Source organism: Lagenorhynchus albirostris, chromosome 18 (assembly GCF_949774975.1).
Source record: "Lagenorhynchus albirostris chromosome 18, mLagAlb1.1, whole genome shotgun sequence".
NCBI classification, from domain to species: domain Eukaryota; kingdom Metazoa; phylum Chordata; class Mammalia; order Artiodactyla; family Delphinidae; genus Lagenorhynchus; species Lagenorhynchus albirostris.
The window spans coordinates 13,239,966-13,256,329 of NC_083112.1; the positions used below are offsets into that span (position 1 = coordinate 13,239,966).

At 36.0% G+C, this 16,364-nt stretch overlaps 1 protein-coding gene across 1 annotated transcript in view; it reads right to left on the reverse strand.

The window, feature by feature from the left end:
* The window catches only part of TRPC4 (transient receptor potential cation channel subfamily C member 4), a 118,258-nt gene that overhangs the window by 82,988 nt on the left and 18,906 nt on the right, over nucleotides 1-16,364 (reverse strand). The window contains exon 2 of the mRNA XM_060128834.1: nucleotides 4,245-4,763. Within this exon, the coding sequence (XP_059984817.1) occupies nucleotides 4,245-4,763 (519 nt within the window). The remainder of the gene's footprint in view (nucleotides 1-4,244; nucleotides 4,764-16,364) is intronic.

Sequence of the window (16,364 nt, forward strand, 5' to 3'; positions counted from 1 at the left end):
TTTTGGAAGATGTACATTTATCACACTCTAATCAGTGCAGTTTAAAAGGCTGAAGTTTTACCATGTTGTGGACATATACAATTTCATATTTAATTGTGGAAGAAACAGAAACAATCATTTTCAGATATGAATTAGGAAAACTGGTTGCATGTCATTAATTAGCTGTAAAGAAACTCATGGGGATTGAATTCTAAGCTCTAAAATCCTAGTGTTAAATTAAATGCCTAATGACCTGTCATAGTTCCGTCAGCCAGGCTGACAAGTCCTGAACAGGCATTTGCTTCATCCATTATCCAGTGGCAGGTGCTGAAATGTTTGGTCCCCGGGAGGGGCCTGGGCTGAGGCCTTGGGGAGCCTTGATCGTCTTTTGCCTTTGCCTAGCAACAGCCGGTGTGGGCACTTGCTTGGAGGACAGAGGCAGGGCCCAGAAACTGGTCAATGAGTGTGCTCCGGAGAACAGAGGAAGAGGAAAGTAAGCTAAAGAAATGCTGGTTTTTATCCCTTTTACAAGTCTCTTAATTATTTACGTCACTCAGTGTAGCCTCATGTATCAAAACCCTACCATATGTCTGGCATTTTTGATGAGCTCTGCTATGATAACAGTTCCTGATTCTGAGGTGTAGCATGTAGCAGTCAGGTTCAAAGGGCATACATAATCAACCACCTAAAATATATTTTAAAAATGCAAGGCAGGGCTTCCCTGGTGGCGCAGTGGTTGAGAGTCCGCCTGCCGATGCAGGGGACACGGGTTCGTGCCCTGGTCCGGGAAGATCCCACATGCCGCAAAACGGCTGGGCCCGTGAGCCATGGGCGCTGAGCCTGCACGTCCGGAGCCTGTGCTCCGCAATGGGAGAGGCCACGACAGTGAGAGGCCCGCGTACCACAAAAAAAAAAAAAAAAAAAAAAAAAAAAAGCAAGGCAGAAGGACAAATTAAAATCAAGTGTGTAGTATATAATCTAAGTTACTTTTTAAAGCTGATAATGGAAGAATTAGAGCATGGACAACCCTAGGGTCTGAGATAAAGTTTATACATTTTTGATGAGAATGTCTTTTTAATATAAACAGTTTAGCATAATGATTATAACAATAGACTGTAAGAGGATAAACTTAAAATTTTTCCTATTAATTAATTTATTTATTTTTAGCAGTGTGTATGTGTCATACCAAACTACCAATTCAAAAGTGCAATTCAACCCACGAGGCCTAGATAAATATTCAGTACAAATATTAAAACATTTAATAATGAAGCTGCATTTGCTTCATAGTAAATGCACTTAGCTTTTTATACTGAGGGTCCATGAGGGGATAAGCAAAAACAATGACAATATCAGTAATAACTAAATATAATAGATAGCTCCTCTTCTGGACAAATATGCCAGGAAGTATGCCTAGATCTGGACTTGTACTGTCATGCTTCATCTTAACTACTGACCTATGAAGTAGGCAGTATTTTCCTATTTTAAAGGTGAGAAAACAAAAACTTAAAGGATAATTGGTCTAACATCACAAACCTGATTAGGAGCAGAAAAGAGGATTATATCCATTTCACAGGCTTCATGTGTTTCATAGGATATTTTATTTCAATAATACAGAGATGAGTTACTGGATACCAACAAAAAGCCATCTTTCCAATAGTTCTTAGATGGCCAGAAATTTACCTGAAAGAAGGGGTGGCTGCAGTATGCACCCTTAGATGGGAAGTTTTTATCAGTTCTAATGCATGCAATTACTGGTAAGTTTCTTTCTTTTTTTGTTTCTTTGTGTATGATCCTTTTAACGTGTTGTTGGATTCTGTTTGCTAGTATTTTGTTGAGGATTTTTGCATCTATATTCATCAGTGATATTGGTCTGTAATTTTCTTTTTTTGTAGTATCTTTGTGTGGTTTTGGTATCAGGGTGATGGTGGCCTCATAGAATGAGTTTGGGAGTGTTCCTTCCTCCGCAATTTTTTGGAAGAAGTTAAGAAGGATGGGTGTTAGCTCATCTCTAAATGTTTGATGGAATTCAACAAATTCCATCAAACATTTAGAAGCCATCTGGTCCTGGGCTTTTGTTTGTTGGAAGATTTTTAATCACAGTTTCAATTTCATTACTTGTGATTGGTCTGTTCATATTTTCTATTTCTTCCTGGCTCAGTCTTGGAAGGTTATACCTTTCTAAGAATTTGTCCATTTCTTCCAGGTTGTCCGTTTTATTGGCATAGAGTTGCTTGTAGTAATCTCTCATGATCCTTTGTATTTCAGCAGTGTCAGTTGTTACTTCTCCTTTTTCATTTCTAATTCTATTGATTTCTGTCTTCTCCCTTTTTTTCTTGATGAGTCTGGCTAACGGTTTATCAATTTTGTTTATCTTCTCAAAGAACCAGCTTTTAGTTTTATTGATCTTTGCTATTGTTTTCTTTGTTTCTATTTCACTTATTTCTTCTCTGATCTTTATGATTTCTTTCCTTCTGCTAACTTTGGGTTTTGTCTGTTCTTCTTTCTCTAGTTCCTTCAGGTGTAAGGTTAGATTTTTTATTTGAAATTTTTCTTGTTTCTTGAGGTAGGCTTGTATAGCTATAAACTTCCCTCTTAGAACTGCTTTTGCTGCATTCCATAGGTTTTGGATTGTCGTGTTTTCATTGTCATTTGTCTCTAGGTATTCTTGATTTCCTCTTTGATTTCTTCAGTGATCTCTTGGTTATTTAGTAACATATTGTTTAGCCTCCATATGTTTGTGTGTTTTACATTTTTTCCCCTGTAATTCATTTCTAATCTCATAGCGTTGTGGTCAGAAAAGATGCTTGATGTGATTTCAATTTTCTTAAATTTACTGAGGCTTGATTTGTGACCCAAGATGTGATCTATCCTGGAGAATGTTCCATGTGCACTTGAGAAGAAAGTGTAATCTGCTGTTTTTTGGATGGAATGTCCTATAAATATCAATCAAATCTATCTGGTGTATTTGTAAGTTTCATATTTAGTATTTTACAGTCTTTAATCATGTGAAATTTTTCATCAGTTTCTTCTACTTGCATATTAAAATTATTCTAGTCCCTTAAAAAAAAAAGAGCCCTGAGTCTTAAACACAATACCCTAAAAAAATGAGTTGATACTAGTACATGTGATTTTAGAATCAGTGGGAATGCACAGGAATGAAGCTGTTTCCTTTGTTGTTTAGGGAAAAGATTGTTAATTACTTTTAGCCTCCCATGACAACTGGCCAAAGAACTACAGGAAAAACTCAAAGAAGCAAATTCAGGTATCTTCAATCTTAAGTATTTAGTAAGTAGCAATAGATAAAGCAGCCAGTGCTAATGTAGAATATTTAGGGCCAAGTTAAAAAAAAAATGAATACATTTTTTTCAGAAGTTTCTTTTTCTCTTTCTTTTTCATCTTATATTACATACCTAGTTTTTTCCAACTTTTGTTCTAGAACAATTACTGTAATTCACCAATGAAAAGAAAACCAATATTTTCTGGAGGTAGAAGTAAATAGATTTTTGAGAACTTACTCAAAATCAGTGATGGAAACAACAATTACACTAGGTGATAAGTGTAATAGATCTGAATTTTCCTTATTTAATGTTCAAATCCATGGAAATCTAATGAAAAATTTATTACTCTTCTGCAATTTGCAATTGACTTCTTAACTTCTCATTCCCGACAAATCAAGAAACTAAGCCAGACATGAAGGAAGTTTTAGTATTTTCATCTGCTGTTGGACTAAAGGCTTTCCTTTATTAATAACTTCTAATAATGTATTTTATTAGGATCATACCTTATAATTTACTAAAAGCCTTCACACACATCCACTCATTTTACACTTCCTACAAATCTGTGAGTAAAATATTTTATATGTATAAAGAAATATATATATATAAAATCAAATATAAAGTCCCTTAAGCAGATGAGAAAACCGAAACTGAAAGAGATCTGTGTGACCCTCTGAAGTAGCAAAACTTATAAATGGCAGAACCAGAACTCTTAGTGCAGAGATTCTAAAATTCATTAGTTTTACCATCACACACCATTAACTGTGTACATTTTAACACAAATGTCAAAAACCATCACTAATTATTAACCTACTTACCGCCCCTCTTCAATGTGTTTCATCATCCGTAATCTGGCAAACAAGAAATATCATCCACTTACAGTTAAACAGAAAATGCTTTAAACCCCCAACCTAATTTTGGGGTACCAATTTCCCTCACTGCCATTTAAATTCTGTGGCATTTTGATGGATAAAGTCTGGCAAAACTCACCTCTTTCTGACGGTACTTAATGGCCAATTTGAGTCTCGCGAGATCATTTCCACTTTGTTCTTCTAGGAGACTGTTGTCATCGCGGTAATTAAGAATGATTTCCAGCTCGCGGGAACTTCTTGTCTGATCCAGTAGGTCCTTAGCAAATTGTTTGCACTGTCGTGACAGCTCCTCATACTCTGACTTGAATTCATTTTCCACCTTACTCAGTTCCTGGAGCTCCCAACTTAACTGAAAGGCTGTGAGAAAAGGGTCTTCACTGGACAGGGCGATGAGAGAGGGGCTGGCCAGGGCCTTGTAGATGTTGAGTCTGGAGCGGGAGTGGCGGAGACTGTCCACATCCGAGCTGGACACGCATTCGACGCAGTTACAGCGGACCTCGTGGGGTCTGGGCACCGAGACGCCTTTCTGAACCAAAAGTTTTATTATCTCGTAATTATTTGTATGGGCTGCCAAAATGATGGGTGTAATGTCCGGAGTGAATTCAGAGAACTGCTTATCAAGGAGTATGGGAGGCACCTAGAAAAAAGAAAGCAGAGTTCGTGAGTAGTAACGCATTTGCTCAAGCCTGTGAATTTAAACAACGTGCTATAGCAATGTTGAACAAGATTCATAAGTCTTTTGTCAGGTTTTTGGTTTTTTTGCAGGAGAGTTAGGGCTTTTTTCCCCTCAAAAGACAATAGAAAATTACACAAAAACTAGCTCTGCAATAGAATGACACATTATTCTTTGTTCAATCCGAATTGTGACATTTCATGATATCTTAAACTCAGTGCCTATGGAAACTCTTTGATAAAAGACTTTCTTGCTCCCAACTTATTTTCTGGCTGACAATCTTTGCTTTTCTTCCCCAGTGATATGGGCTCCATAAATAATAAGAAAGACGCTACAAAATAGTTAATGATTTGTTTTAAACCCAAGATCTTCCTCTGCAATAGAAAGTTTTAAATTCTTCAGTCAGGTCTTTGCTTGTTTGTTTGTGTTTTATCTTCTGCAGTCCTAAGATCCACCCTGCGATTACAGGTGGCAGGGGAACGCAAGAGTGCTAGCCCCTCTGCTTTCTGTTTTCATCCATTCCTTTATGGTATATTTTCCAGATGACAAGAGGTGCCCCATTCTAACATCGCTGTTATTAGAAATAAATGCTTCCTGTGGAAGAACCTTAAAAACATTATGCTAAGTGAAAGAAGCCAGTCACGAAAGATCACATATTGTATGATTCCATTTTTATAAAATATGCAAAATAGGCAAATCTGTATACGGAGAAAGTAGTGATTGCCTAGGCTTGGGGGTAATGGAAGGGATGGGAGGTGACTGCTAAAGGACACAAAGTTTCTTTTGAGGGTGATAAAAATGTTGTAATATTGTAGTTATGGTTGCACAACCCTGTGAATATACTAAAAATCACCGAATAGTATACTTTAAGTGGGTGAATGTCATGGTATGTGAATTATATCGCAATAAAGCTATTAAAAAAGAAAAAAATAAGAAAGAAATGCTTCCCAATGAATCAGGTCACCAATGCGCTTATGAACAATTTCCTTTGGGTTATACTCTAGGAATGGTAATGACAAAAATAATTTAATAGGCACTATTTAGTAGGCCTAAAGCACATCCACCCTCACTATTCATTATTCACACTTTATAGACATGGTCTCTCCGTGAGTAAGTGGGAATCCTGCTATTTGAACCTAGGTCCATCTGTCTGACACCCAGGCCTGTACGTACTGCACTACACCCTGCTGCTTTACAATTTTTGGTTTAGTATTTCTTCCTGCTGGTGCAAAGCATAGAGGCCTCTGTGAAAATAAATGCTACATAAGGACAAGTTAAACAGGCATGGCAGAAAAAGTGATGACATGTCACATTAAAATATGCTGCTGGTCAAATATGATTAAAACCACAGAAGGATCAAAAGAAACAACTATGTAGAGAAAAACGAAAGTCATAGGAAACTTCAGTAGCACTACTTTTAAGTAGAGGTGTTATCTTTATATGAGAATAATTAAACTCAAATGCTTTTAATTCATCTGGCCATTTTGAATATCCATTTATTTCATAAGACACACACACACTATATATATATATACATATTTTTAAGATATTCAGTATTTTATTTAATTTTTTAGAAGACAATTTATGTATTTCCCCCACCCCTTCCTTTAAGTTAGTGTGACAATTTTCCATAATAAACGACTTAAAGGAAGCTTTGGTCAAGAATGGAATGAAATAGCAAAACAAAACTCAAAAAAACCCCAAATCACTACTGCTTTTTAAAAAACCCCATCACTTTCACCAGTTATATTCAAACAAAACACATAAACTGTATATACTTAACAGACAGCAGTCTGCTGGGACTCTGACAGGTCAGCCTAGCAGGCACACATGATTGTTTATCCAGGTCCCAGAGGGTAAGTAAGCATTGCATTGAAAAATAACAATAAAACAAAAACACTTAAACAATTGCCTGTTATTGAGTGCTAATTACACACCTGAATCAAGTATTACATGGAGTCTGAAAACCGGGGGTTTTCTTGTTCTTCCATCACTTCTAAGTTTAGTAATTGGCATTCTTCTGTATGTACAACTTTGCTCTCTTCTCCTCTTAATTATTGAGTATTAATAATGAACCCATGGATTCTTCCTTTATTTTATTCAATATATTTTGATTCATTGCAATAATTATTCATTTTGAACTTGTTATTGAGGTATAGCATACATACATACAGTAAAATGCACAGAGATCAGTGTACATCTTGAAACCTTTTTTAAAACGTGAACACACCTGTGTGACAAGACACAGACAAAAATCTAGATGAGGACTTCCCTGGTAGCGCAGTGGTTAAGAATCTGCATGCCAATGCAGGGGACATGGGTTTGAGCCCTGGTCTGGGAAGATCCCACATGCTCCAGAGCAACTGAGCCCGTGCACCACAACTACTCAGCCCACATGCCACAACTACTGAAGCCTGCGTGCCTAGAGCCAGTGGTCCACAACAAAAGAAGCCATCGCAATAAGAAGCCCATGCACCGCAACAAAGGGTAGCCCCCGCTTGCTGCAACTAGAGAAAGCCCACGCGCAGCAACGTAGACCCAATGCAGCCAAAAATAAAATAAATAAATTTATAAAAAATAAATCTAGAAGAGTGCCTGCACCCCAGGGACCTCCCTCTTGTCACCTCCCAGTCATTCCATTTTGTAATCACAAATCTAACTGCTGTCACCACAGATTACTTTCACATACTTTTTAACTTTATATAAAGAAATTAAAGTATGTACTTTTTATGTCTAGCTTTCTCCATTCCACATTAGCTCTTTGAAATATATTCATATTGTTAGTAGCAATCGTTTTTGTTACTTCAATTCTGCATAATATTCCGGTTTATGAATATAGCACAATTTATTTTTCTATTCTATTCTATTTTCCATTCTATTTTTGATGATATTTCTGTGGTTTCCAGTCTGTGGCTATTCAGAATATTGCCCCTATGCACATTTTTGTCCATGTCTGTTGGTCTTGTATCTAGCAATGGAATTTCTGGGTCAAACAATTTTCTGAAGCAGTGATACCAATTTTCATGCCCACCACAAATTATACTTGGTATTCCCAGTTATTTATCTATCAATCTATCTATCCATCTATTTATTTACACCACTCAACTTGTTAAGCAATCATTTTGAATTGGATTATTCATTATTTATTATCAGGGTTGGGTATTGAATTTGTCTAAGGCCTTTTATACTTCTCTGAGGATAATCATAATTATTCTCCTTAGTCCTAAAAATATGGTGCGTGTGCACACAAGCCCACACACCTGCATACACACACACACAGTATAATACTATGCAAATGGTTTTAGCATAAAAAATTAGTAAATTCCCTAAGGAGAATATGAATAAAGCAAAAGGGAAATGAATTTAGAGAAGATGTTATTTTTACTTGGTAGAATTAGAAAAGGATTTTAGGCGGAATTTAAACTTAAGATTGGTTGGAACTAACAATGTAGAAAAGTTACGGAAAAATGACAACAAGAAGAAAATAAAAAAGATGGATTCATAGCAAATACTTTCTTTAGAGTATGGGATAAATCATATAGAGATAAATAATCATAAAATGCCTCAGTGTAGATCAGGGCAAAATGAGGGAAGGTTTTGAATCGCATTATTTTGTAGACATTGGTGGAATCATACAAGAATTGAACCAGTAGAGTAATGGAATAATTCCGAAGTATTAACATCACGCTAGCATATTTTGATTCTTGAATTAAGAGGCAGATGGGTAGAGGCAGATAACGGAGCCTGGTAATGAGTGCAGTCTGAATTAGGGTTGTAGCAAAGGAAAAGGAGAGGCTGTGCATATGACCCATCAAGCGATGCTGGGGGTGTGAGAGAGAACAAGCATGGAATAGAACAATTCGAAGCAAAGAGATCAGAAAATAAGAGAGGTCTAGTCCAGATGCCCGGAGATACCTTCCAGTTCAGATTTCACTTTCTTTAATGTTTTCTTTTCTGGGAGGGAAAGCTGGTCAACAGAACTAAACAATTCAGAGTTCCGTTACAGAATGGCCATGTGCTAATGGCAAAATCTTGCCCTGAAAGGGGACTTTCAGAGAAGTCCTGAATCAAATAAGGGCCAATGACCTTTCCCCTCTCTTCGGTCTGTTAGCTGGCTATGAATAACAACTGATAAAAGGCCACTTCTTACTGACTTCATTGGAAAGATGAGAGTGCCACCCACACGACCTCTTGCCTTGGAAGATGGTGACATTGAAGACAGGAAGAGGGCAGCAAGCTGAGAGACTGCTGTGCTGAGCTCCCGCAGCTGAGAAATTTATCTGTTGAGTAGCCACTATGCTATCTACTAAATACTCGGAAATTTAAAGAAGTCTAAAATATAAGGCATTTGATCTCAGAAGCATTTAGGAAATGCAGAAAATGGGCTTGCTCCCTCTTTTTCATGCTTCATTCACCAGTCTGTTTTCTGTCTCCATCCCGTGCTTCGCTTTATTCAATATCTTCAATATGCAACTCTCCCTCTTTCCTTCTGTGGTGTCAACGTTACAAGTGAAAAGCATATTTTTCTTTTTTTTTTCTTTTTTTTTTTTTTGCGGTACGCGGGCCTCTCACTGCTGTGGCCTCTCCCGTTGCGGAGCACAGGCTCCGGATGCGCAGGCTCAGCGGCCATGGCTCACGGGCCCAGCCGCTCCACGGCACGTGCGATCTTCCCGGACCGGGGCACGAACCCGTATCCCCTGCATCGGCAGGCGGACTCTCAACCACTGCACCACCAGGGAAGCCCGAAAAGCATATTTTTCTAGCATTAAAATAAATAAATAGGTCACTAGAAGTGCTTGGTAGCTATTACCTAAAAATAGTTTTGATAGAAATACTGTATTTTTCCAAATTTTTCAAATTTGCCATTTGGCATATTTAAGGATAGATATAAAGATCATGAGGATAACCCTGTAGATAAAAATCACACTATGCTTGACTTATTTTAGCTGAAGTAAACTCTACAGACATAAAAACACTACTCCCAGGCAAACATACATGCATGAAAATGTATACTCACATTACTCGTAAACAAACAACACACTCCACCGTTTAACAAATTCCAACTGACTGAATTATACAGTTGACCCAGTAATCTACAACTAAGTAGAAGAGGCAGTTAAAAGGGGATCTGGAAACCAAATTCATGTCCCTGTTTCTTATGTTGCGTAGCCGGAAGTTTGCTCTGGCTTTTCTTCTGTCTAAGATTTATGAATGAGTATTTGTTCAACGTCTTTTTCTCAGGCTTATCATAACATTAGTTACATTATTAACTGAATCATTTTCATGTCACACAGCATTCACAATGACTGACCTACACATAAGCTAATTAACACCCATTAATCAGTTTAAGTGATTAACTATTAACCCATAAACTGCTAGCTTTTCTCAAATTCAACCAAATGCTTTACCTTGAAATCACTCGGCACCAGTCTGAGGCATATGTGACATCTTACCCAAATATAGAAATGTCTCTTTGTGACTAACATACATTTTTGAACTATTAATCCTGAAGTATACATTTCTAGAAGAGAAATTCATCCTGGAGTGACATTCAACCAATTTAAAAGAATTCATTCCCTTGCATTCAGCATTTATTAAACTGGGTTGTATAAACTGAGTAAAAGAAATTTACTTATATAATATTATTTGATGTATCCTAAATTATTGAGACTAAACAGATCCATATTCTAATCTGGCTGTTCTCAATTAGTTATATTATCTTGTGAAAGTCCCTTAATATTTCTGTTATATGAAAGAGGTTATGAAATTTCTATGACTCAAAAACTATTTTTATACTCCAGTTGATAGCACAGTAAGTGAAAATTTATGAGAATTTTTTTTCAAGTACTTCAATAAAAATTTGTTAATATCTTCAGTTTCATCTTGCTTTTTAACTTTGTTTTTATATAATGTATTGAAACCTACATTTTTTGAAACTCAGGATTATGAATATCAAATTTACCTCTCTCAATCACCCAGACTACCTTCTAATTCAAACCAACATAAGGGAGTTTCAACTTAGAGTTATATTTAAAACAATTTAACATCAGTTATTTAGAACTTGAAATTTTCATAAATATGCATATACACACACATACATATATACTCATACATGAACTTTTACAAAAATCCAAAACATGGGGAAAATACAATATTATGTTCTGAATAGGAAGACCTAATATCTTAATTATGTCGATTGTCTCAAAATAAATATGTGCATTTTATTCAGAATCTTTTTTACTTACGTTGTTTTGTTTATAACTTTATAAAACTATTGTATTAGTTAATATGGAGGAATACATAACCAAGTGTTTCAAAAATTATGATATGAAGGCTATGATCCAAGAAAATATAGCAAGAAATACGGGATCAGTTGAATAGAATTTTGACCAGAATTACTTCTTCTTTTTTTAAAAAAAATTAATTAATTTATTTATTTTTGGCTGCTTTGGGTCTTCGTTGCTGCACGTGGGCTTTCTCTAGTTACAGCGAGCGGGGACTACTCTTCGTTTTGGTGCGCGGGCTTCTCACTGTGGTGGCTTCTCTTGTTGTGGAGCACAGGCTCAGTAGTTACGGTGCACAGGCTTAGCTGCTCCGCAGCATGTGGGATCTTCCCCGATCAGGGCTCGAACCCATGTCCCCTGTATTGACAGGCAGATTCTTAACCACTGTGCCACCAGGGAAGTCCCCAGAATTACTTCTTATTTTATATGGGAACTTGATATGTGAAAAAAATTTCTATTCAATTGGAAATAGTGGTTCATTTATTGAAACAATTTTCTACCCCAAACAAACAAACTTAGTGCATATCTCATTTCATAACAATAAATTTGAGATGGAGTAAATATTTAAATGTAAAAACAGAAAGCAACACAAGTTCAGAAAAACAATTTTAAAAAATAGTTCTATAGCCCAAGGGTTGGGGAGAACTCTTAAAGCAAGATTGGAAACACAGAATATGGAAAACTACATATTTGGTTTTACAGTTCTCAAGTAGAATGACCCAAGATTTTCACAGAAGAAAATCAAAACAAAACGAATGAACAAACATAACAAAACAGAAACAGAGTCACAGATACCAAAAGTATGAACAAGTGGTTGCCAGAGGCAAGAGGGTCAGGGGTAAGTGAAATTGGTGAGGGAAATTGAGAGGCACAAATATAATATACGTTACGAAATAAATGAATCACGGGGATGAAATGTACAGCATGGGGAATACAGTCAATAATAATGTAGTAGCTTTGTATGGTGACAGATGGTAACTAGACTTATCATGGTCATCAGTTTATAATGTTAGAAACATCCGTCACTATGTTGTGAACCAAGAACTAACATAAGGTTGTAGGTCAATTATACTTAAAAACAAACAAACAAAACCCAACAACAAACCTATGGAAAAAGAGATCAGATTTATTGTTACCAGAGGTAGGGGTTAGGGGGAGGGGGAAATAGATTAAGGCAGTCAAAAGGTACAACCTTCCAGCTACAAGATAAATAAGTACTAGCGATGTAATGTACAACATGATAAATATAATTGTCACTGTTGCATGTTATATATGAAAGTTGTTAAGAGAGCAAATCCTAAGAACTGTCATCGCAAGGAAGAATATTTTCTTCTTTTATTTTGTGTCTGTATGAGATGATGGACTGTGATCATCATTTCACGATTATGTAAGTCAAATAATTATGCTAAATGTTATCATAAACGTATACGGTGCTGTATGTCAATTTTATCTCAATAAAACTGGAAGAAGAAAAGGTCAGAAACATGAATGATCTTTCTCATTAATAGACAGGGAAAGAAAATATAAAATAATAATGAACTACAATTATTTTGCCAAATTTAAGGAGCTGATGCATCCACATTCATCAAAAGCAAGAGGAATGCAAATTATAACAGCCTTGCTGGAACGTTTCTGGCACTTACATAAATTCTAAGCACCATAGTCTTAGTTAGGGAACCCTCCCTACAGAGAATCAGGCACCTTGAGACTATGTATTTATATCATCATTGTTTGTCACGATAGAAACTTGGATATCACCTGAATGTTTTTCGAAAGAGAAAGGTTGAACAAATTGTGGAATATCTCTACATGAAATATTATGATGCTATTGAGTATTTGAACTTGAATGCATGCTGTAGGTATCAATCTGGAGGGTTGCCCCTGAGGTCTCATTTTGCCCTGTTGGAGAGTTGTGGCATAGTTATTTACATAAAGCCTCCTTATTTTAGGTTCTTTAAACATTAGTTAACTTTATATCAGAGACTGTGCTTGGTATTACCTAATTATATCTCAACTACTTTACTGGATACACAAAGACCTCTATAATCATGTCCCACCCTGTGTATTCAAATCTAAATTGTACTCCACCCTGACAGGCATCCCATGGCCCAATCATTTCAGTGTCAAACTTTCCATTCGTAGTTTTCTTGTTGACTTCTGCCTATTCCCTCCCACTTATCAAATTCTACCAAACCTTCAAGACCCAACTCAAACCTTATGATTTCTATGATGTCCTTTAGTAAAACTGAACTGTTATTAACCTGGCATTTTTTTCTTTAAATGGAGGCAGGCGAAAGGGAAGGTGCTGTTATTAGCTTTTTACAAGAAGAGATAAATATCAATTTTTTAAAAGAGGAGTTTGTAAAAAAACTAAAATAAAATAAAAAGACGAGTTTGTGGGAAAAGTGAAGAATGAGAGTGCAGATTATACAATTGATGATTCTCTTATCTCCTTTAAGTGCGCTCATACAAACTATTTATAATAACTTTACTCAAGCTTTGGTCAGTGATACATCCAGTATATAAATAATGTAACATTAATAACTATTTCTACTTTCTTAAAGTTAATATTCATTTTAAATTGCATTGATTATATATTTTTATGGTAAGCCTATTTCAAGTCTACTTTGAATTAAAAATACCAGCAAATAGATATAGTTTGTATTGATTTAAATAGGTGTAGGACGCACATAGTGAATGTACTTCTACAATAACTTGGATAACAGATTTATCTTAGAACTATGAAGCACACTTGAACCAAATGAACAAGGATCTGGCAAAAATCATTTCAACTCAGTGATACTGTTAATACAAATATGCCTGGAGTCTGATTACAGTGACACAAGTAACAACTAAGATGTATGAAGCACTTATCATGTGCCGTGCCTCATGCTAGGAGCTTTTCATGCCACATCTTAGTTAATCTTCAAAATCTTCGTTTTTGGAAATAGGTGTTACTGTAATCCTCTTTTGACAAATAGAATAGGCCTTAGAGAATTGCAATAGTTTGCCCATGGTCACACAGAAATCCATGCAGCTCGACTCCTGGGTCTAAATTCTTCATCAATAAACTATATGTCTTGTAAGTAAGGCAGCCGTGAGGTCCTGGAAATAGCTCAGGCATCAGGAGTGAACATTCCATCCTGCCTCAACCATTTTCAGTTGTGTGAGAATGACAAAGCCAGTTAACTTCTCCACATTTCCAGTTTCCCATTTTGAAATCTGGACATTCATTCAAGATATTTCTCCTTGTGGAATAAGAACTGGAGAAATATATATCAAAGGCTTCTCAAAGTTAATACACACAGGACTGCAGTGAAGATTTCATGTTGCAGGGCAACATGAAAGCATGTGGTATCTACAAATCACTAAATAACAGGAAGGGACTAGTGTTATGTGACAAGCCAGAGATTGTTAGGAGAAAGCATAAAACAGTCTTGTTAAGTTTTGCCAGATTGATTTGTTTCTCCTCACATAAACACAACCCCAGTTATAGTGCTTGATTCATCTGAAAAGTAGGACAATTATTTCCTGGTGGGCCAGTTTCATCAGTGTAGATGTCAAAGCTTGGAACATGTACTTTTCATGACTGAAAATTTAAACTGTGTATCTCCTAAAATGGCATAGACTCTGTTGTATACTGCTATAGATATACCATAAATAATAGCTATTAAATATCATTTGCATCTTGGATAAAGAACTGGAGAAATCTATTTCGACTCCTAGGGCGACATCAAACAAATAGCAACTTTAAATCACCACCAGCTTTGGCTAGGTTTAATCACTAAAATAATGAGAGGATTGCTATCACTGACTCCCAGATTGTTTAGTTCACAGACATCACTTTTATTTTTAAAACTCTCTCTCTCTTTATATCTGTTACATTGAAAGAAAATCTATTAAATGATATCAAGTGAAATCTTTTATTGGTAGAGAACGTAGCTCAACGGGCCAAGTGTATACTTAATTGTATAAGAATTATACAAATTCTGATCAGAGATTCTAATCTTAGTTTCACTTGACAGTGTTTATCACGGTCCCTTTTTTTTGAAAGTCACCAGTCCTTTGACTTCCATAACTGGGTAGTGTATTGACTGAAATCCTGGCTGTCCCACTAATGGTTTGTAGCTTTAGAAACATTATTTAACCCCCTAAACTTCAATTTTCTCATCTATAAAATGGACATTATTATAGTCTTTACCTCATAGGGTTTTTTTAAGGATTCAAAAAGAAATACAGAATAATAATTAATATGAAAGTGTTTTGTATCAGTACATAATGTTTGATAAAACAAAATCTAGTGTAATTACTATAATTATCTTCATCAGTATCATCATCATTTTCTCTGGTTGCTTTTTCTCAGTCTCACTCACTGGGGACCCTTCTCCTATTCATCCCTTGAACACTGCTTCTTTAGGGATCAAACTTAAGCCCAGTGTTCTTCTCATTCGGTATATATGTACGCCCTGAAGGTTGGCTGTTTTCATGTTAATGATAGTCTATATGTGTCAATATTTATTCTTCCAGCCTCCAGCTATTCAGTAATACTTTGGGGCACCCATTTTATTCCAGTCACTCTTCAAAGTTTGGGGAATACAGCAGTGAACAGAACAGACAAAATCCTCACCTTTATTCTAATTGCATTCTAGAAAGAGGGGGGAGGGAAAGACACAACATGAATGAACAAGTGGATGCATAAATCAATGAATGAAGAAATCTCCAACAGTAAAGGCCATGGAGAAAAGTACAGTGGAGTAAGAGGAAATAAAGTGTGTCAGAGGCAAGGAGAGGCTACTGCCCTATGTAGGGTGACAGGGAAGTCTTACTACTATGAAGACATTCGAATAGAAGGCTGAGGAAATTTAGAGAGCAAGCTAAGCTTACATCTAAGGGCAGAGCATTCCTGGAAGAGAGAGCAGCAAGTGCGAAGATCCTGAAGCATGAGTATAATTAGAGTATTTGGCCAATTTAATGGAAGGACAGTTTTCTAGAGTAATGGTTCATGCCATGACTTGCATAAACTTTCTAATTATTTATAATATTATGTAGATTACATTTTGGTTTTATGTAGACAAATTAGCTGAATATGTTTTTCATTTCTTCTAGTCTTTATATCTTTTATTTTTACTTCTTTTTTGGTTATTCAAAATAGAACCTCCAGTAGAGTATTGTATGGAAGATCAATATTGAGAATCTTTATTTTGTTATTGAGAGTAACATGAATGTTTTTAATATTTCACTATTCAGAATAATATAAGATGTAGGCTTTGGGTAGACTCAA